This window comes from Paramormyrops kingsleyae, chromosome 3 (genome assembly GCF_048594095.1).
Source record: "Paramormyrops kingsleyae isolate MSU_618 chromosome 3, PKINGS_0.4, whole genome shotgun sequence".
NCBI lineage: Eukaryota > Metazoa > Chordata > Actinopteri > Osteoglossiformes > Mormyridae > Paramormyrops > Paramormyrops kingsleyae.
Window position 1 is genome coordinate 456726 of NC_132799.1, and position 21966 is coordinate 478691.

The 21966-nt window shown below is 50.3% G+C and overlaps 1 protein-coding gene across 3 annotated transcripts in view; it reads right to left on the minus strand.

The window, feature by feature from the left end:
* csmd1a (CUB and Sushi multiple domains 1a) overlaps positions 1-21966 on the minus strand; it is a 332617-nt gene that overhangs the window by 37561 nt on the left and 273090 nt on the right. For all 3 annotated transcript variants that reach the window (XM_023829137.2, XM_072709329.1, XM_072709330.1), the window contains 10 exons: positions 17170-17286; positions 15910-16023; positions 15100-15195; positions 10239-10442; positions 9341-9465; positions 8809-8905; positions 5580-5684; positions 1710-1828; positions 1545-1614; positions 1344-1460 (listed from right to left, as the gene is read on the minus strand). In XM_023829137.2, the coding sequence (XP_023684905.2) occupies positions 1344-1460; positions 1545-1614; positions 1710-1828; positions 5580-5684; positions 8809-8905; positions 9341-9465; positions 10239-10442; positions 15100-15195; positions 15910-16023; positions 17170-17286 (1164 nt within the window). The remainder of the gene's footprint in view (positions 1-1343; positions 1461-1544; positions 1615-1709; positions 1829-5579; positions 5685-8808; positions 8906-9340; positions 9466-10238; positions 10443-15099; positions 15196-15909; positions 16024-17169; positions 17287-21966) is intronic.

The following is a 21966-nucleotide window of genomic DNA, read 5'->3' on the forward strand; positions in this document are numbered from 1 at the left end:
CAGCAAACAAAGTACTAGTTACAGGCAGTACCCAGCAGTGCAGCGGAAACGAGAGAGGAAACAGTGAAAAGATGGACTGTATTCTGGCCACAGAGCTGGACATCTGCCAGAAGCAGTATGCAGACACCCCCACTGAAGGTTTTAACTGCCCCCCCCATGGATATTTAGACTCCAGGAGGAGCGTGGCACCTTGTGACCATTCCACCCCTGAACCTGGCTCTGTTTCTAACGGATGTTCAGGACAAAGGCTTTTTAAAAATCAACCCTGCCACCTACACTCAGTGCCCTATGCTCACCCCCAAAGCTGAGATCAGCACTTTCATGGGCACCTACCTCCTTTACTGCCAATAGCTAATGCATTTTTTCTTGTCCTAAGAACAAACAAGATGTTCCTTATTGTTACTTGGACAGAAATCGCCTTTAATTTACTTTTTTTGGAAAGGGGTCAGAAAAAACCTGCTTTTCAGAAAGTGTGCAGACAGGCTTTTTAATCGCATGCAATTATCTTGTTAACTTAAGTAATGGTTTCCTTTCTCTGGACTCATTTGAGCAACAGAGTGTATGGAAAAGTAGGATGTTACAAAGATCTTTTCCAACTTAATTCATGGCCTTTAATTGTCTGGGAGACTTTTATAAGTGATTCAGCTTAAAATGAACACTTCTGACTACAGCAGTGTGGATGTTTTTATCGATTGTCTGTCCGAATGGCTCATCTAAAAGACAGAGGGTGATTTATAGGCCATAGCACATGCAGACTATGCTATAATCTGACACGTGTTTATCCAGAATATTCTTCTGAGGTCATTTTCTCTCCCCAAGGGAATATGAAGGCCTCCCACATTGCGGGCAGCACAAGCTGTCCAGCAGAGCATCCCCCCCCCCCCCCCCCCCCCCAGCCCCCCCCCGGACTCTTTGGATTTCTGCTTTTCATTCCTCATTCGCTGGCTAATCCAGTCAAATATCCCACACTGGGGTACAGAATCCACACGGGAAGGGCAGAGTAGGATTTTATTTCAACCAACAAGTTGAATATAAAGAGTCACAGTCACACAGTACTCAACTGGTTGGTTGAAAGAAAGTCCTTGTCTGGGCTTTTACTCTGTGAACCTGAACTATCCACCTCTGGGAAAGAGCCACGGAGGATGGGGGCAGATGCAGATGGGTCCACTCGGGGGGGGGGGAAATGGCACAGCCAGGGTGTAGATGGAGGCCAAGGAGCTTAAGAGGCTAATGGCAAACGGCTGGCATTGCAGACACTCCAGTGTGGCAGTGCGGCGTGCGGCAGTGCTGTGTGCGGCGTGCGGCAGTGCGGCGTGCGGGTGCCACCTCTGCCCGCCCCTCACCGTATCCAACCGGAAGCAGGATCCTCCAGGTGCAGTCCAGGTTGCCGGGGTAGTTGCCAGGGAAGCCGGGGCTCAGAATGATGCCGCTGAGGTCATGGAGGGTCCCCCCACACTGGGCTGGAATGGGGAGGGGAGGGCATTAGAGTGAGGCACAGTAGCACCCTATGGAAGGAAGGGGTGGGCAGTGGCGGGAGGTATTACCGATGCAGAGTGGGGAGGGGTAGGTCCAGCGCCGCACCGTGCCAGGCATGCAGGAGATGTGGGAGTGGCCCTGTGGGAGGGGGGGGTGGACATTCAGCTGCTCAGTCACTCAATAAACCACCCCCCCCTCCCTCCACTGGCAGTTCCCCCCGTGGCAACACCCACCTGCAGCACGTAGCCTGGCTCGCAGCTGAATGACACTACCTCGTTCACCATGTATCTGTCCCCCATCTTCAGCCCGTTGGCAGGCACCACCGGCTCCGGACACGTCGTCAACCCCACAGCTGCAATGACCAGAGGGAAAGAGAGGTGGCGCTGTGGCCTCCAATCAAAAACACCGACTAAGAGCCATCACTACAGCACGAAACCAGTGACTGAGGAAGAACAAAAGGGCATCAGAGGCGTGACTGAACACGCAGAGCTACGGAAAACAAGTGAGACCCTCCTCGCCATAAATGGCTGCACGCTCAGTGTGTTACCACTGCCTCACTCATGCTTTACTTAATATCAGTGTGTAACCTGTATTCACTCCCACTGTCTTCATCTTTTCCAGTTCCACAAGCCTAGTGATAGTACAGCTGTACCATAATTATAATTAACAAATTTTTAAATTGCTTATCATGACATTTCCAGGGAAAAATGGTTCTGCATTCCAGCTGTTCCAGGATCAGGTGGCGTTTCCCCGACCCTAATGAGACGGAGAGCACCTCCCCTAAAAAGTAGGTGCGAGGTTTCCTATGCTCTCCAGTGGAGGTCACATTGCCCGGCTTCTTTCCACGCATCCCCCCAGAAATGAGGTGCTGTCTGCCAGCTGTGGGCCCTGCCAAGTCTGCTGACATATGGACATTTCAGCATAGCTACATGCTGTCCAACACCAGTGACGACATGAATATTAATGAGCATTTGAGCTCCCTGGTCCGGAACCAGCCAACTGTCACTTGGTGTTTCAGGGCAGCTACTTTTCCGCACCTACGACTCCAAATTTGGAGTCATGAGATGTGGTGGATCGAGTCATCGCCTGTGGCTTAATCGCCCTCGGACCGAGTCGTCGCCTGCTGGTTAATCGCCCTCGGACCGAGTCGTCGCCTGCTGGTTAATCGCCCTCGGACCGAGTCCTCGCCTGCTGGTTAATCGCCCTCGGACCGAGTCGTCGCCTGCTGGTTAATCGCCCTCGGACCGAGTCGTCGCCTGCTGGTTAATCGCCCTCGGACCGAGTCGCCGCCTGCTGGTTAATCGCCCTCGGACCGAGTCGCCGCCTGCTGGTTAATCGCCCTTGGACCGAGTCGCCGCCTGCGGCTTAATCGCCCTCGGACCGAGTCGCCGCCTGCGGCTGAATCGCCCTCGGACCGAGTCCTCACCTGCGGCTTAATCGCCCTCTGACCGAGTCGTCGCCTGCGGCTTAATCGCCCTCGGACCGAGTCGTCGCCTGCGGCTTAATCGCCCTCTGACCGAGTCGTCGCCTGCGGCTTAATCGCCCTCGGACCGAGTCGTCGCCTGCTGGTTAATCGCCCTCGGACCGAGTCGTCGCCTGCTGGTTAATCGCCCTCGGACCGAGTCGCCGCCTGCTGGTTAATCGCCCTCGGACCGAGTCGCCGCCTGCGGCTGAATCGCCCTCGGACCGAGTCGTCGCCTGCTGGTTAATCGCCCTCGGACCGAGTCGCCGCCTGCTGGTTAATCGCCCTCGGACCGAGTCGCCGCCTGCTGGTTAATCGCCCTCGGACCGAGTCGTCGCCTGCTGGTTAATCGCCCTCGGACCGAGTCGCCGCCTGCTGGTTAATCGCCCTCGGACCGAGTCGTCGCCTGCTGGTTAATCGCCCTCGGACCGAGTCGCCGCCTGCTGGTTAATCGCCCTCGGACCGAGTCGTCGCCTGCGGCTTAATCGCCCTCGGACCGATCAATAAAATGGGATTGCCGAGATAACAAATGATAAAGGAAACGATGAAATAATAAAATTCCAATCTGCATTCAGCTGTGATTGGGGACTGAGCTTAGTTTCAGGATGGACTTTCAGGTTTTTAAAGACCAACCTTCCTCAAAACACAATATTTACAAACTGACCTTAATATATGCCTAACATTTTGTATTTTGGCTCACTTTGGAAGCTACAAACACAAACAGTTCCCCAGCCAGAAAGCGGAAATCCTCTTAAGTAAAAGCCAACAGTATTTCACACCAAGCATGCAGATTTAGGAATGGATAAGAAAAACTGCAGAAAGCACAACAGAACATTCTGGAAGAATGTGGTGTAACGGCTAATCAGTAATACAGTATATGTTTTGTTATACATTCAACATTCCCTGCTGATTCCTCCGCTGACTCATAATTATAAGTCTGTGACTCCCCACCTTTCTGTTCCAAACATGGTCCATCATGAAGTGAGATAACTGAGACTTATTTTTACACAGAGAAGACATCGGGGAAAGTCCACTAAGCAGTCATTTGGTTTAATTCAGAGCTTCAGGTGTACAGATGCTTTAGTAAGTATCACTGCGTGTGCTGGTGGTCAGCTGTATGTCTGTGATCCCTTTTCTCCCTGACGAAGGATGTGGAAATCATTAGAAGAAGCCTGTGTCCCATTCACGTGGAATCCTCGTCTCCCATTAATGAAAGCACAAATTCCCATCCAAGCCCAGATCCATACTTTGTAAACTATTTCCTTTATGTTTCACATTAGCTGGAGAGAGTCATCAAGTACGAAATGTAAAGACATTAATCGATGTGGTTAACTGATGAGTCATAGACCAACAGAACAGGAACCTGGCATGTCAGTCATTTTTAACGGCTGGATCGGGATGACTGGCAGCCATATTACCTGTGGACCGTGTGCGATAACGTCCCTGATGACATTCTCCTTAAAGTCATAACCACTGGAGGGTTTTAAGGCTGTGAAAAGCTTTTGATAGTGAAGTGTGAAATGACAGGGTCATATCGTTTAAGGGCCCTATTGTGTGTATTAATAGCTGAAACTCTGAATGCCTGGAGATTTCTGCAAAGCTGTAGGTATTTTCATCCTAACGCTACTTGATTCTGTAACAATTGTCATAGTGAATCCGCAGTGAATTCCATCATTTTGGGGGATACATGTTTCTTGAGGCCCTCTCAGGATGCAGCATCATATTCTCAAATATGTCTTATCTCTGGCTTCCATGGTCCATCGCTGCATACACAAGACACCCAAGAACGTGAAAATCCGCCATGGACACCGTTGGATGCATAATGAAAGGATGTGAGCATAACAAAGCCACTGCTGTTTGCAGACACTGTCAGAAAAAGCAGCTTGCTGATGTGGCTAAATGACGGAAATGGTTGCTTGTCATTCAAGTTGATAAACGGACTTGGTTCCACTGGCGTGTGCTTTCTGTGATACGGGCTGACAGACTGAAACGCCAAGTGCAGGCGTCACCATCCGAGAGCAGAGATGGACTGTGGTTTGGATATCCGCACGAAGTGACCAGTAAGATCCTAGTGAAGCAGCACAGCTAAGCAGGTTAACATAAGTATGAGAGAGAGAGATGCCTGCATCTGTCACGTTTACAAACGCACTCTCCAGACAGGAGCTGTGCACAGGCCAAAACCCACCCATCACTATGGAAATGCCGTTTCATCACCATTAAGGCCCTTAACTCCAGAAACCATGAGCACATGATGCCGTGAAGAGGACAGCTGACTTATGAGATGGCCATCTGCAGGTAGGAACCTTTAAATGTTAGGGAACCTCAAAGGGGATGGACTAAACCAAACACACTCAAAACTCTGCTTCAGACTCTCCGTGCACCGGCCGGCTACACCCTTACACTCTGAAATCAAAAGTATCCAATAAGCAAAGCAATGGGTCCCAGGTAACTCCAGTGCACAGTGCGTGGCAAGGGCAGCTCCAGTTCCAGTTTCCAGCCTATATGTCAGTGTGGGACAGATCTAGAGCTCATACTCTGCTAGTGGCATCACCAGACATCAGAAACATTCTCATTTTAATAGGAGGACGCTATAATTTCCCAGCCGGCCGAAGCACGTGGATACAGTGGCACTAATGCTTACTTTTGTACTCCAGGTGAAACCCGGCGGCCACCACGCTGATATCCGTGTGGAAATGCAGGTACAGTTGGTTGGAGGTGCTGTTGAGCAGAGCAGGCGCCGTAGTACCTGCGATGGAACACAGAGACGGCACGTTACTGGGGGCATTACACGATAACAAGAAACGCTGGATGAGTGAAGAAAATGTGTGGGAAACCCACAGAAATATCAAACATCAGGGTTTCTACTCTGTACATCACACATCACTTTGGATGAGAACTTCCTGATCTCATCCCATTTGGTCAACTTCCTGATCTCATCCCATTTGGTCAACTTCCTGATCTCATCCCATTTGGTCAACTTCCTGATCTTGTTCCTGCCCTATGAAACTTTTATCATTTAGTGAACAATCTGTTTGATCTATTGGTTCCAATAGCGGTGGTATCCCTAACTTTCCATAAAGTAAAAAAAGCACCTTTATAATCAGTACTTAACTTTAACGACTACAAATTAATACGAGAGACAATTTACATAAACACTGCAGTAATAAGTTCTAGGGAACAGCAGCTATAGAAGTGCTTTTTATTCTTTCAGTAAAATATAAAAAGCAGCACATTCAATGTCCCATAAGCTTATCAGTACAAAAAAAGTAAAAAAAAAAGTATAAAAAGTCCAATGTGGCCATTAATGGCAGGATGACACAGTTATATTCCTGCAGCGCCTCAGTTATAAAGCTGCATTTTAAAAAGCAGCTGCTCCCCCCCCCACACTCCCCCCCAAAGGGCGTTTTACTTTCTGCTGTGCGCTGCGTCAGTTTGACTGTGGTAATACATAAGCTTTAATATAATTCTATTTAAGGCAAAGCTGACATTTGGAACAGCAGGCCTTTCTCTGTGAGTTTCTCTCCTGGTTGTACATCTGGAGGTCGTCCAAATGAAAAGAATGAAAAAGCAGGGGGGGTAGAAACCCTTTGAAATTTTTACAGACATTTGCTCTTAAAGTTTGCCACGGGTCCAGCGAGTAACTTCAGTGCCCTTGAAGTAACTTTAAGCTGTAGCTTGCAATGCACACTGTCATCATCTGACTTTAAAGGGAACTTAATCGAAAAGCCTGTAATGCTGGCTGACATTTATGTTTATGGGATGCTGCAAAATAACAGAGCAGTTTTTTCTTATCGTGTAAATATACTGAAAGCAGCCCCAGGTCGGCCTACGCTGGTGTCCCCTCCAGTGGACTTGTCAGTGATTTCAGCCCATATAAATGTGAGATCAAAGTCCCCTCCAGTGGACTCGTCAGTGATTTCAGCCCATATAAATGTGAGATCAAAGTCCCCTCCAGTGGATTCGTCAGTGATTTCAGCCCATATAAATGTGAGATCAAAGTCCCCTCCAGTGGATTCGTCAGTGATTTCAGCCCATATAAATGTGAGATCAAAGTCCCCTCCAGTGGATTCGTCAGTGATTTCAGCCCATATAAATGTGAGATCAAAGTCCCCTCCAGTGGATTCGTCAGTGATTTCAGCCCATATAAATGTGAGATCAAAGTCCCCTCCAGTGGATTCGTCAGTGATTTCAGCCCATATAAATGTGAGATCAAAGTCCCCTCCAGTGGATTTGTCTGTGATTTCAGCTTATATAAATGTGAGACCAAAGTCCCCTCAAGTGGATTTGTCAGTGATTTCAGCTTATTTAAATGTGAGATCAAAGTCCCCTCCAGTGGATTTGTCAGTGATTTCAGCTTATATAAAAGTGAGATCAAGCAAGTCGACTCCACCTGTCCTTTATTGCCGTATCTTTCTGCATTACAGCTGGGGGTAGGTGGGGCACAGACACCTGGAGAAGGAATTCAGGATCGTAGAAAGAAATTAAATATTTTACACAAATGTTCCATAGATGCGCAATGTTAAGGTTCTGTTTTTTTAGTTTTTATATTATGAGAACACCACATGTGGAGGGGGTGGGGCATCATCATCGCCATCATCAGCCTTCTGTCTGTCTCCTGCATACTCTGTGGAATGTCACTCCACACCCCAAATTCTATAACGACACATTTGCCTCCAGCAGAAATAAAGGGTGAGTGTCTGCCGTCACAAAGTTTCCTGTTATCATCGTTTGTTTTTAGATGTTAGCCTCTGTACGCCCTGGATTGAGGGGCATACAGCTAGACAGTCTCGCCTCTGGGTGTCTGACCTTTCTTCTGTACACCTCCTCACTGCTGCCGCTGCCGCATTGATCACGAGCCTGTGAAGGAATCACTCCTGCAGGACTGCCCAGCCCCCCCCCCCGTCCCCTCTCGGAGGGAGAGCAGGGCCTCTCTGAGCCCTGAAACCCATTTGAAGCTCATCTTGTTGTTTCATCAGCCACACTGAGGAATGTTCCAGATGTTTTTTTCTTCTATGAAGTATGAGAAGCAGAAAGCAACACGGGGTGGGCAGCATGGGCCCTGCAAAGGCTGGAGTGGCTTCCCTGAACTGCGATGCCATCCTGACTCCTCAAGAGTCACACGCCAGTCCTTTGCAAATCAATCTGCTTCTGTTTGCGATAAGAAGAAACCTCCGCAACCAGAAACACGGACCGGTGCAAGTGTGACTCATGAGAGAAATCAGTGTCAGCCAATCATGAGCCCTGTCATACCCACCATGTCCGCCACGTCCGCCATGCTCACCACATCCGGTACGTCCCGCACGGCCACCACATCCGTCATGCCCGCCACGGCCACCACGTCTGTCATACCCACCATGTCCGCCACGCTCACCACATCCGATACGTCCGTCATGCCCACCACATCCATCATGCCCACCATGTCTGCCACGTCCGTCATGCCCACCACATCCGTCATGCCCACCACGTCCGTCATGCCCACCGCGTCCGTCATGTCCACCACGCCCGCCACATCTGGCACGCCCGCCGCCACACTAGGGGACTTTGATCTCACATTCATGGCATCAGCGGCTGCCACCCGCATCCAGGAAGGGTGGTGTATCAGGTGGATCCTGGGCTGGGCTTTAGGCTGGGAGTCTTCTGGCACCGCGTTTACCCACTCACCAAACCTCCAGGGGGAGTTGTGCAGCGCACACACGTTTCATTTTCATGTTTGGGGGTGAAACATGAATCCCGTACCTAATCCGCTTTCTGGTAACTATATCCCACGCTAAACGTTTTGGGCTGGAATGTTCTGGGCACTAGCAGCCTGTCAGTGACAGCAAGAGGAGGGTACAGCTCATTTTCTGGAGGGGGGGGGGGTCACAGCCCACCTGAAAAGCTTCCCAGCTTGGGGGCTGTCATGTCTCCCCCATCGTAGATTTCCAGGGAATCCCAGTTGTGCTCCGTGGCGAAGCTCATCACCTGGATCTGAAACGGAAATCCGTGGGTGTCAAACTGGGACACACACGCATGTGGAGGCTGAAACAACACGCTGGGGACAGCCGTGACACATGCTTCAGGGAGCAGTACTGACTCAGTGGCTCGTTCTAGGCTTTAAATCACCCATAATGCAATTTGACGGTTATTATCCAATACAATACTGTCCATTTCAGTAACACAGAATTACCGCCTGCCTTTGGGCCAATTACAGAAGTGTAATAAATTATTCTTTCATCTGTGACTGTCTACATCATCGTGTAATTGCTACACTCCTGACATGAACAAAGTGAGATCTGTCACATACACAGGACACACTACTGCCACAGTGATTTAATTAAGGGAACCCCGGCCTTGATTAAATTTCCTGTGCAGACATGCTTCCTTTTGGAGGAGCCCTTTATTCTCTTGTTTACATGTTTTCACCTGGATGCCAGCTCCCTCGCTCACGATGATCTTCCAGACGCAGTTCAGGCTGTTTCCATATGGCTCCGGGTATCCAGGCGACAGGACGGTGCCCCTCCTCTCCGTCAGGTTTCCGCTGCATGGTACTGAGGAGAGATGGGGGGGGGGGGGGGGGTGAACAGGGGTGTGACAGCCCTCAATAGGGTGCTCTCTCCTCCGCAGCGCCGACCTTTTTGCTGCTCATGTACAAACTGTGGGGAGCGATGCAGTGATGCCATCATGCCCCGCGGATGCTGCAAAATTGCAAAATCATCGTTCATGGGCATCCTTAATAAAGTTGGAGATCGGAATTGGAAATTAAGGATTATGGCACGCAAGCTGTAACAGGTCTTTGGCGTGACATCAGCGATGCATGTCAGATAGGCTGCAGAGCGATAGGGAACTGCGGGACGGCTCCAGTTCATCTTCATCACCGTAAGATCAACAGTCTCTGTTTAATAAACAACCTCCACCTCCACATCGACAGACTCCTTCGTTTAAATGCAGCACATGTTCCCTCCCCGCCACTGTCGTTCACCTGGAGAAGCGTGTAAACACTCCTTAGCCCTGAGATTTAGAGACTTAAATGGAAATAAACAGCCAGCACTGGGCATTTCCATGGCGACTGTCACAGGACAAGGACACCATTTAAAGAGTGCTAATTCATACATTCTGTATAGCATCAATCCAGGGTGTGCTGCATATTTAGACTTGGAACAAGGCAGTGGTGTTCAATATTGAAGTAGGGCAGCAGTACTCAGTCTGTGGTCACTGCTTTGTTCAGGGGAAATGGGGATGGCTAAGGTGCCTGTCATCCAACTGAGCCAGTCTGACGGGATCTCACAGCAGTCTAAGATGATGCACATTTATGGAAACTCACCTATACAGATGGGCACGGTGTCGTTCCACTGCGCCAGTGCATTGGGGACGGCATGGCACTTGATGGCTTTCGATCCCTGCAGCAGGTAACCAGGGTTGCACTCGAAGCGGACTACAGAGCCGGCTGAGAACTCAGACCCAATCCGCCTTCCGTACCGGGGCTCTGGCACTGAGCTGCACTGAGTGTCACTGGTGCGTGGGACAGCTGCATAGCAGGATGGGACAAGGGTGGTCAGGTGCATTACATGGCAGACATATGGTGGACACATGAGGGCAAATAGGCTGCTAATCTAACAGGCTGTATATTAGTACGGTAGGCCAAGCTGACAATCCAGTAAGCAGCATGGTGGGCTACGCTAACAGGCTTCTTAGTGGTACAGTGGGCTAGGCTAACGGGCCGCTTACTGGTAGTTGGGCTAAGCTAACAGGCAGCTTAGCAGTAGGTGGTCTAAGATCACAGGCTTTTGTCCATAGTGGGGGATTGCAAATCATGTGGCATAAAGTGAAAAGACGGCAGAGGAAATGTCCCTTTACTGAGAACGCCTGATATTTATTAGCCGGTAAGCAACATTTAGCTTCTTCTTGACATTTAGAAGGGAGCGGTCCTGTCTGTCGGTGTTGGGGCAGAGTGGTGAGGAACCCCATCCCTCTGTGTACGGGTGCTAACTGAAGCTAGAGGCGCTCATTCAGCCACATGCCATTTCTCTCCGTGAACTCGACATCTCGAGGGACTTTTTGAGACCCATCTCCTTCTGCTGTAACTGGGAAGTGTTCGTGCTTGGACCTGACTTGACACGTTCGGGAAATGGCATAATTGTTACTGAGATCCCAGAGGGAGACGTGACTGGAGTGAGATGGTAGGTTGGGACATACTTTCCAGGTCATCATATATCATATTACAGTATGATGAGGCGGACAGGCAGGGTTTAAACGTTGGTGTAATTCACACACATTTCATTAATGGCATCGTCCTGGGCCAGTAATCTGCCTGTGTGTCCTGGGGAGGGGGCATTTCGCCTGTCTGCAGGGGACAGGGGACAGAGCCTCAAAGAGGCGAGAAACTGAAGAACAGCTCTGGGAGCAAGAGAGCCTGGAATCAGTGAGCAAAACACCCAGAAAAACGGGTAGATCCTCCTCACACTGATCTATGCAGACACGTGACACCAGTGAAAATTTAAAAAAAGTAACAAATGTATTATAATCATTGAGGTATATTTATAAGCTGCATATAACTGCCTTATAGACAGGGATTGACATGACTGCTACGCAAGTACGCATTCACCTTTAAAAGCGATACGGCAATCGATTGTTGTACACGTGAATGCGTAGGTATTTTATCTGCACTTGCGCCGATATGAAAAGAAATGATCATGCATTTTAACCTTTATATGCTAATTTGCCACACGTATCGCTTATAAAGGTGAATGCATACTTGTGTACCAGTCATGTCAATCCCTGCTTATAGACAGCCACAGCTACCCTATACATGTAGAATTAACCATTGTTTTATTTCTCATAAATTCAAGAGCTGAGCTCTGTTCTGAGTGTGAAATAGCAGCAGGTTGCTGTGTTTTCAGGTCCTTTGTGGAGCTGGGGGATAAAACCTCAACCCCCCGCCATGTAACCCTGTCACCCAGAGCACATAGGTGACGAGAGACAAGACCTCCAAATCCAATGGAAAAAATGCCTGTAAGACCCCAGAGTGTGCTGTGCAATGAGGCCGGAACCTATGGAAAATACGCCTGTAAGACCCCAGAATGTGCTGTGGAATGAGGCCGGAACCTATGGAAAATATGCCTGTAAGACCACAGAATGTGCTGTGGAATGAGGCCGGAACCTATGGAAAAGATACCTGTAAGACCCCAGAGTGTGCTGTGGAATGAGGCCAGAACCAATGGAAAAGATACCTGTAAGACCCCAGAATGTGCTGTGGAATGAGGCCAGAACCAATGGAAAAGATACCTGTAAGACCCCAGAATGTGCTGTGGAATGAGGCCGGAAGCTACGGAAAATACGCCTGTAAGACCCCAGAATGTGCTGTGCAATGAGGCCGGAACCTATGGAAAATACGCCTGTAAGACCCCAGAATGTGCTGTGGAATGAGGCCGGAAGCTACGGAAAATACGCCTGTAAGACCCCAGAATGTGCTGTGCAATGAGGCCGGAACCTATGGAAAATACGCCTGTAAGACCCCAGAATGTGCTGTGGAATGAGGCCGGAACCTGTGGAAAATATGCCTGTAAGACCCCAGAATGTGCTGTGGAATGAGGCCGGAACCAATGGAAAAGATGCCTGTAAGACCCCAGAATGTGCTGTGCAATGAGGCCGGAAGCTACGGAAAATACGCCTGTAAGACCCCAGAATGTGCTGTAGAATGAGGCCGGAACCTATGGAAAATACGCCTGTAAGACCCCAGAATGTGCTGTGGAATGAGGCCGGAACCAATTGAAAAGATGCCTGTAAGACCCCAGAATGTGCTGTGGAATGAGGCCAGAACCAATGGAAAAGATGCCTGTAAGACCCCAGAATGTGCTGTGGAATGAGGCCGGAACCAATGGAAAAGATGCCTGTAAGACCCCAGAATGTGCTGTGCAATGAGGCCGGAAGCTACGGAAAAGAAGCCTGTAAGACCCCAGAATGTGCTGTAGAATGAGGCCGGAACCTATGGAAAATACGCCTGTAAGACCCAAGAATGTGCTGTGGAATGAGGCCGGAACCAATGGAAAAGATGCCTGTAAGACCCCAGAATGTGCTGTGGAATGAGGCCGGAACCAATGGAAAAGATGCCTGTAAGACCCCAGAATGTGCTGTGGAATGAGGCCGGAACCTATGAAAAATACGCCTGTAAGACCCCAGAATGTGCTGTGGAATGAGGCCAGAACCAATGGAAAAGATGCCTGTAAGACCCCAGAATGTGCTGTGGAATGAGGCCGGAACCAATGGAAAAGATGCCTGTAAGACCCCAGAATGTGCTGTGCAATGAGGCCGGAAGCTACGGAAAAGAAGCCTGTAAGACCCCAGAATGTGCTGTAGAATGAGGCCGGAACCTATGGAAAATACGCCTGTAAGACCCAAGAATGTGCTGTGGAATGAGGCCGGAACCAATGGAAAAGATGCCTGTAAGACCCCAGAATGTGCTGTGGAATGAGGCCGGAACCAATGGAAAAGATGCCTGTAAGACCCCAGAATGTGCTGTGGAATGAGGCCGGAACCTATGAAAAATACGCCTGTAAGACCCCAGAATGTGCTGTGGAATGAGGCCAGAACCAATGGAAAAGATGCCTGTAAGACCCCAGAATGTGCTGTGGAATGAGGCCGGAACCAATGGAAAAGATGCCTGTAAGACCCCAGAATGTGCTGTGGAATGAGGCCGGAACCAATGGAAAATACGCCTGTAAGACCCCAGAATGTGCTGTGGAATGAGGCCGGAACCTATGGAAAATACGTCTGTAAGACCCCAGAATGTGCTGTGGAATGAGGCCAGAACCAATGGAAAAGATGCCTGTAAGACCCCAGAATGTGCTGTGGAATGAGGCCGGAACCTATGGAAAATACGCCTGTAAGACCCCAGAATGTGCTGTGGAATGAGGCCAGAACCAATGGAAAAGATGCCTGTAAGACCCCAGAATGTGCTGTGGAATGAGGCCGGAACCAATGGAAAAGATGCCTGTAAGACCCCAGAATGTGCTGTGGAATGAGGCCGGAACCAATGGAAAAGATGCCTGTAAGACCCCAGAATGTGCTGTGGAATGAGGCCGGAACCTATGAAAAATACGCCTGTAAGACCCCAGAATGTGCTGTGGAATGAGGCCAGAACCAATGGAAAAGATGCCTGTAAGACCCCAGAATGTGCTGTGGAATGAGGCCGGAACCAATGGAAAAGATGCCTGTAAGACCCCAGAATGTGCTGTGGAATGAGGCCGGAACCAATGGAAAATACGCCTGTAAGACCCCAGAATGTGCTGTGGAATGAGGCCGGAACCTATGGAAAATACGTCTGTAAGACCCCAGAATGTGCTGTGGAATGAGGCCAGAACCAATGGAAAAGATGCCTGTAAGACCCCAGAATGTGCTGTGGAATGAGGCCGGAACCTATGGAAAATACGCCTGTAAGACCCCAGAATGTGCTGTGGAATGAGGCCAGAACCAATGGAAAAGATGCCTGTAAGACCCCAGAATGTGCTGTGGAATGAGGCCGGAACCTATGGAAAAGATGCCTGTAGGACCCCAGAATGTGCTGTGGAATGAGGCCAGAACCAATGGAAAAGATGCCTGTAAGACCCCAGAATGTGCTGTGGAATGAGGCCGGAACCTATGGAAAATACGCCTGTAAGACCCCAGAATGTGCTGTGGAATGAGGCCGGAACCTATGGAAAAGATGCCTGTAAGACCCCAGAATGTGCTGTGGAATGAGGCCGGAACCAATGGAAAAGATGCCTGTAAGACCCCAGAATGTGCTGTGGAATGAGGCCAGAACCAATGGAAAAGATGCCTGTAAGACCCCAGAATGTGCTGTGCAATGAGGCTTAAATGACAATGGGGTTGGACAGTTCCTACTGGGACACACAGACACAGACACAGACACACACACACACACACACATACACACACACATAGGTTTGTAATTAAATATTTGTGGGGACTCTCCATTCATTTCTATGGGGAAAATCCCAACATGTGGACCTTAACCCCCTACCCAGCCCTAACCTTAACCAGAAGTCACCAAACAAGATATGAGACTTTTGACATTTTTAGTTTTCTGATTGCATTCACAGATCTTTGTGGGAACCTGAAAATGTTCCACACAATGTCAAAATAACAGGTTTTTATCCCATTGTGGGGGCCACACACACACAGAGTACCTTGGTAAACAAAGTGGAATCCACGAGCTGTCGGGCCGTTCTTTGCAGTGAATCTCAACATGATCTGATTGGAGGTGGCCAGAGGCAGAGTCTCTCCTGCAGAAACAAAAGAGGGCTTTGCATGTGTGACCATGAGCAGCACGTGTGTAGCATGTCAAAGAAGCATGTATTCACAGGTGTGCGTGTGCTTCACAAAAACTAAAGGCACTGATGTCAGATCCGCAGAAGAACCACAGATTTGCTGTGACAGCCTACGCAGTGGCGAGTGACGGTGGGGATCCCCTGCTGGCAGATATGAGAACGCCGGTGCTCTGAAGTGCGTATAAATAACCAGCCACAATTAGCGATCGCTCATAAATGCCCCATGGTGTAACATCGCCTGCACTTTGCTGGAAACAAACTATCTATGAAGCTGACAGACTAATATGCAAAGGATTCATGAGCACTTTGGTAGTGAAACACTACATTCCATTTCCTTATGGGCAGCTCAGCCTAAAGCACTGTTGCGACTGGATTTCAACAATAAGCCCACATGTAGGAACAAAGGCTTCAGACACCCACAAACTCTGTCGCCAGTCAGAATCACAGCCGTTTCACCACGTGCTGTGAGCACGACTCCAATCTTTATCTTATTTCACTATCGAAGTATTTCAGGTTGCCAGCTTTTCTGTAAAGGGCCCAGTTGGGGTCACATCAAACACAGTTTCCTTGGCAGGTAACAGCTGAGTTTTCCTGCCCTTTCTCTGAGAATCAGAAGCTTGAGCTCTACACCTCGTTTTCTGGAATATTCTTTCAAACAGGATGACATACCTGAGTGGAAACCGGACAGCGAGCTGAGCAGCCTGGCATTTTGGTTGGCCCCATCAAACAGCTCCACCGAGTCGTTCATGGTCGTCTGAAAGTATGCAAACTGCCCAAACACCACTGGGAGAAAACCGGACACAATCAAGGCTGGATGTTTCCAGAACATTCCCACAATGCATTAATAGTATTGCCTACAGGTGTAATTCTTCATTTTTATATTTAACTCTGTTTTTGTAGATTGAAAGCTGGGGAAATTAATTCACACAGAGCAGTATTAATTAACCACACAATCAGGTGTGACGTCTCAATCGGCATGGACTTTTACGATTTTCCAGAACCTACCATCTACAAACGGTACTGTACACTCTGACCTTTTCAGACGTAACCACTTAACAAACATTTACTGACAATGTCAGCTAGAGGCCGACTGGCAGCCAGCTCTGGATGAAGACGTGCTGGTGTAGACAGACATGCGAGGGGCCTGCTTGGTGCAGGGTCACTGTCTGAACGGCAGGCCGCAGCGTCACGCTTCAGTGACCCTGGAGTGTCGAATTCCGCTCGTGGCAAAGCGTGCTGACAGAGATGTATTATCTTATTACAGAGCTAACGCACAAGGGTCAGCAAAGTGAAACGCCTTAGGATACGGAGTAATGGAGGGTCATAGCGAGACCGACGGCACAGAGCGGTACAGACACAGAGCTGCGGGCACTGCCAGGGCACTGATAACTTCTTCACACTCATTCTTACCTCATTCTGTCATGGTTATGCCCTCACTGAATTTTCTTTACATATTTGTTGTCTGTTCTTACTTACTTTATAATTTACTGTATTTCTTTTTGTGCTGCTGGATTGATATTTCCCTCATGGGGATCAATAAAGTTCCAAAAAATGTATCTTAAATAATGGCTTAACTTATAACTGTTTAAAATAATTCATATAATTCAGCCTAAGTTGATACCCTGTGATAGACAGGCGTCCCATTCAGAATGGACCCTGTCTTGTGCCCTATACTCACTGGGACAGGGTGCCCCTAGCCAAGCCCCAGAACCCTGACCCAGTGCTCTGACGACTGATAGATGGGTAGGTAAATGGGTGGATGGATGGATGGATGGATGTATTATAGTGATAATTACGCTTAATGCATCATTATATTGTTGTGTTTTACCAGTGTTTACTTCCTTATATTCCCAGTAATGAGGAACAACCAAAATAATCAATCAATCTGTTGATGCGTCTGTATATAAACGGTTTATTTGTAAATCTCACCGAATTCCTTGGAGACGGTGATATGGTAGGAGCAGGTCTGCGCAGAGGTGTAGTTGTGGGGGTAATTTGGAGACAGTACCACTCCTTCCAGGCCAGTGTACTGTCCTCCACAGGGTGCTGCAGGGACACAAAGAGGCACCATTACAAGATGGCAGGGAGGGAGGAGACTGAGGGCCTCTCTCTGAGGCCTGCAGCACAGCATTCTGGGATACAGGACCTTCCTTAGGACATTTTAGCCAGACTGATAAAGGAGATCAACTTTGCAGAAACACTGATGGTAAAACCAAACATCTCATATCATTTTATTACAGCCAGCGTAGTTCAGAGAACAGGATAACAGCAATTGATGTGTGGGAAAATGGGCGGTCGCCGGTTCGAGTCTCAGGGGAGTCCTGCTCTTATTTCCTCAAACCTATTGCTTAGTACTCCCAGAAAACATTCAGCTACATAAATGGCTGAGAGAGAGTCAGGTCACTTAAGCTGAGCAAATACACACAAAACAAATCCGATCCTACTCTGCTCCTGAAAATCAGCCCCACTGCACCTCTGGGCTCGCTGTACTGTAAGTCTGCCTCACAGCCTGAAATGCAATAATGAGTCGTAACGCTCTGAGAGAAGGTGCATTAATCAGCGGCACGCCGTATCAATTCCCGCCCCGTATGGAATTTCAACGCTCCGCTCTGGAGCTTGATGCCGGGATAAGTTGGTAACAATTCCATAAATCAGCGTTTGTTAAAGACCGTGTAACTCAAGCGTGTCTAAACGCTTAAAAAAGCTCCGAGACAGGAACAGGGATGGGATATTGATATCGGTGACGTTGCCATAGCAGACCATGGTGCTGCATTGCAAAAAGTCTGTGCGAAGCTGGCTGAGGAGGACAGGGGGCTTTCCCCTGGAGGGTCACCAGGGGGCACACTGTTAACTGGGGGCGTTTTTGGCATTTGGCTTGGTAAGGCTGGATGGCCCATCTCATCAGAGCGCTCATCTCCACAGCGATTCCCCCCTCCCTCTCTCCACCCCTGCCCACCACGAGCGGCTGCAGGTCTGCCCATCGACATCGAAGTCCTAGTGCGCCGTTTGATTGTGCCATTCCCCCCCCCCCCCCCCCCCCCCATGGAATGTCACCATCCATAAAGTGTGAATTTCATGGCTGATCTCCGGCAGACATCCAGGTATCAGAAACATGCAATTCTTCCAAAAGGCGGAAAATGTGGGCGTGAATCTTGTCATCCATCTTCATGTTTTCTGAGGCCCTGAGATGTAGTTGTGAGGCAGTTTATTAGACACCTGACCTGCCCGTGGGAGACATATTTGTCCAATTGATTATTTTGAAATAACCTGTTCTGGCTGAGGGCCACACGGCGCCCCCTGCAGGGGATGGCCACTCCAGTTCTTCAGATAGCAGGTTGATTCACCTGGAATCGCAGGTGCAAGGAAGGTCATCAGAAACCTTGAGAGACTTCAGATCTCTGACCATCATCTGTTCCTGTGAGACCCCTGACTCTGACTCCACGCCCCCCATGACTAGAGTGCTATGGATACAAAGTTTTCCCCTCATATGCATTTGTTGGCTTTGTCCTTTGTGACAGGAAATCACTGATTTGATGCCTGCTTTCGTTTACATAAAGTTCCTGTAAAACAGCACTTGGTTTGCTGGAGAGCCTGCAGGTATGCAGCTACCACAAGACGTATCACATGATGATTCACTATCTTTGCCTTTTTCCAGCAATTAGGAAACCCGTGGACCTGCTTTAATGTGAGTAAAAAAGCTGCCTTAAATAGCAGCATGTGGCACGGGCCGCCCCCCCACCCCCCCATCACGGAAAGCATGTCGGCAGATGTGCCACCACCTGGACGTCCTGCTCCCAGAGGAGAGGGGGATGCTGTCAGGGAGACGGTGCGGGTGGCATAAGCAGGGAGTTCCTACCTTCGAGGGCCTACAGGGGGCGCACTACACTCCATCGTCACTCAACCCCAGCCGGCGCTGCACCATGAAAGCCGCATACCTCAATCATCCATGACCTCTGATGTGTTGCTATGTGGCACTGTGTCCTCAGTGGGGCGCTACACCATTATTCTTCACCCCAGCCCCTTTCCTGCCCTCCCCCAAACCTCTCTTTCCATTTACAGTCAAGGAGGATCCCTCATTGAAGAGCACCGAGACAGTCTTTTAGTTACCATGGAAACGAATAAAAAGACCTGTTTGGACAAGTGAGCTTGGGTGGGGGGGGGGGAGTGTAGATCCTGTTTTATTTAAAGGGATCTCACCCTTTTCTAATTAGTTTTGCCTAAAAGTCCTAGAAAGTACCTTGAAAGCATGAGAATCCCGGAGGGGTCATGGAGGCGGGGGTGAACTATCAGCTGGATCACCAGCGGGTCCGTCCCTCCCGCACCCCCCACTCAGACATGGGCCAAAGCTCTTCCCCAAGTGATAACGATTCTTTTTATCGATGTTCTGTGTGTGTGAGGGGGGGGGGGGGGGGGGGGGTTCCTGGGGGCACGGGCTTAGCATTCACATGGAGTATCCCTCTGATGTGAATATCCGCCCCCCCCCCCCTCGCCTTCACAGGGAGCCAGGTGCCTCTTCCCTGGCCTCTCTCTCCCAGACTATAACAAAGTTTCCTTCATCCACTCTCTCGCTCTCCCTGGTGGCGTGACCCCCCCCTCCCCCGATCCTTCACCGCTTCCTCCGGCTCATGTGCGAATGCCCTGGACAGACCATCCAGGCCTGTGTCTTCATGCAGATGAGTGTTTACTAGGGCTGCTTACCGGCAAGAATCTGAGGATATGACATGTATCATGATACAGGGGTTATGATTTAATATATTCTGATATATTTTTAAAACATATTTTTAGGGGAACTGTCATAGCGTAATGAAAACCCCACAAATGCATAAAATCAGATTTAAAAATTGCGGCAGTGATGGGGCTGGGGGCAGGGCAGCGGTAATGTCGGGGCTGGGGGCGGGGCAGCGGTAATGACGGGGCTGGGGGCGGGGAGGCGGCAGTGACGGGGCTGGGGGCGGGGAGGCGGCAGTGACGGGGCTGGGGGCGGGGAGGCGGCAGTGACGGGGCTGGGGGCGGGGCGGCGGCAGTGACGGGGCTGGGGGGCGGGGCGGCGGTAATGACGGGGCTGGGGGGCAGGGCAGCGGTAATGACGGGGCTGGGGGCGGGGAGGCGGCAGTGACGGGGCTGGGGGCGGGGAGGCGGCAGTGACGGGGCGGCGGTAATGACGGGGCTGGGGGCGGGGAGGCGGCAGTGACGGGGCTGGGGGCGGGGAGGCGGCAGTGACGGGGAGGCGGCAGTGACGGGGCTGGGGGCGGGGAGGCGGCAGTGACGGGGCTGGGGGCGGGGCGGCGGCAGTGACCCGACTGGGGGCGGGGCAGCGGTAATGACGGGGCTGGGGACGGGGAGGCGGCAGTGACGGGGCTGGGGGCGGGGAGGCGGCAGTGACAGGGCTGGGGGCGGGGAGGCGGCAGTGACGGGGCTGGGGGCGGGGAGGCGGCAGTGACCGGACTGGGGGCGGGGAGGCGGCAGTGACCTGACTGGGGGCAGGGAGGCGGCAGTGACGGGGCTGGGGGCGGGGAGGCGGCAGTGACCGGACTGGGGGCAGGGAGGCGGCAGTGACCGGACTGGGGGCAGGGAGGCGGCAGTGACCGGACTGGGGGTGGGGAGGCGGCAGGGACCGGACTGGGGGCGGGGCAGCGGCAATGACGGGGCTGAGGGTGGGGTGACGGCAATGAAGGGGCTTTTCCTCTTTTGCTCTCCATGCCAATTCTGCAGGAATGTCACTTGTCCTGCCTGCTACATCGTCATCACAGCTGCACAGTTGAACTTTTCAGATGAAGCCAGGGTGCTCTCCGTCACATAATTTAAGCATAAGGGGGAAAAAGAGCGAATGTTATTAGAGGGGATAACTAGCTCAGTCTTCAGGAAGGCTCTGTGTCGCTCAGGCTGTGGGTGGAATGTGGCTGTTTCAGTTAATTCATGATGACCTTTTGGGTGAAAATCTCATCAGTACACATACCGCTGCTGCCTCTCTGTGTTTCAGTATGAACAGGTCGGCCAGTGAGAAGCAGCGTCTGCTTATCCAGCCATGACCCAGGGACCCAGACGAGGCTTGAGTCGGCCTCCCTACACTTACACGTACCTGCCAGGGGGATGGAATCCAGCATATGGTACCAGGTCAAGAACCAGTCAAACAGACTGACAGAGCCTGGACCCCGCCACACACAGACTGTGCTGTGCCACGTGGGAGAAGTCAGCTTCAATTCATTTATGGACATTAAGAGGACTTGCATCTGCTGTGAAAAAGCCACCCATCTGATCCCTGTTTCGCCTGCATGGTTTATGCCGTGTGAAAGTACCGTATTCAGTTAAAAATGCTCACTTTTTATAGGAACAATTTTTTATGGGAAGGAAACTGCTGTATATACTGCTTTACTGAGTGTGTTTATTTACTGTATGGTCAAAAGTAAATTCTGCAGATAAATTAGGACAGAGTGAGCCAGAGACACAAGGTATACGAAACTGCAGGAGATATGAACCCGTATCGGTACCTAATAACCTCTCAGGATACATTTCCCTACCCTGGGCTACATGCCAGCACCCAAGCCTGGGCACTCTGCAGACCCCCACCTCAGCCAGTCTCATCTACCACCGGACTGGAGAGGCAGGGACCTGAGAAAATGGGCCAACCATCACCAGCAACACTGAGAATGATGCTGAATCATACAGAGACAAACTGGCAGCTGCTTTTCACTGCTCCTGGTGAAGCCATTAACCGTTCTGAAAAAA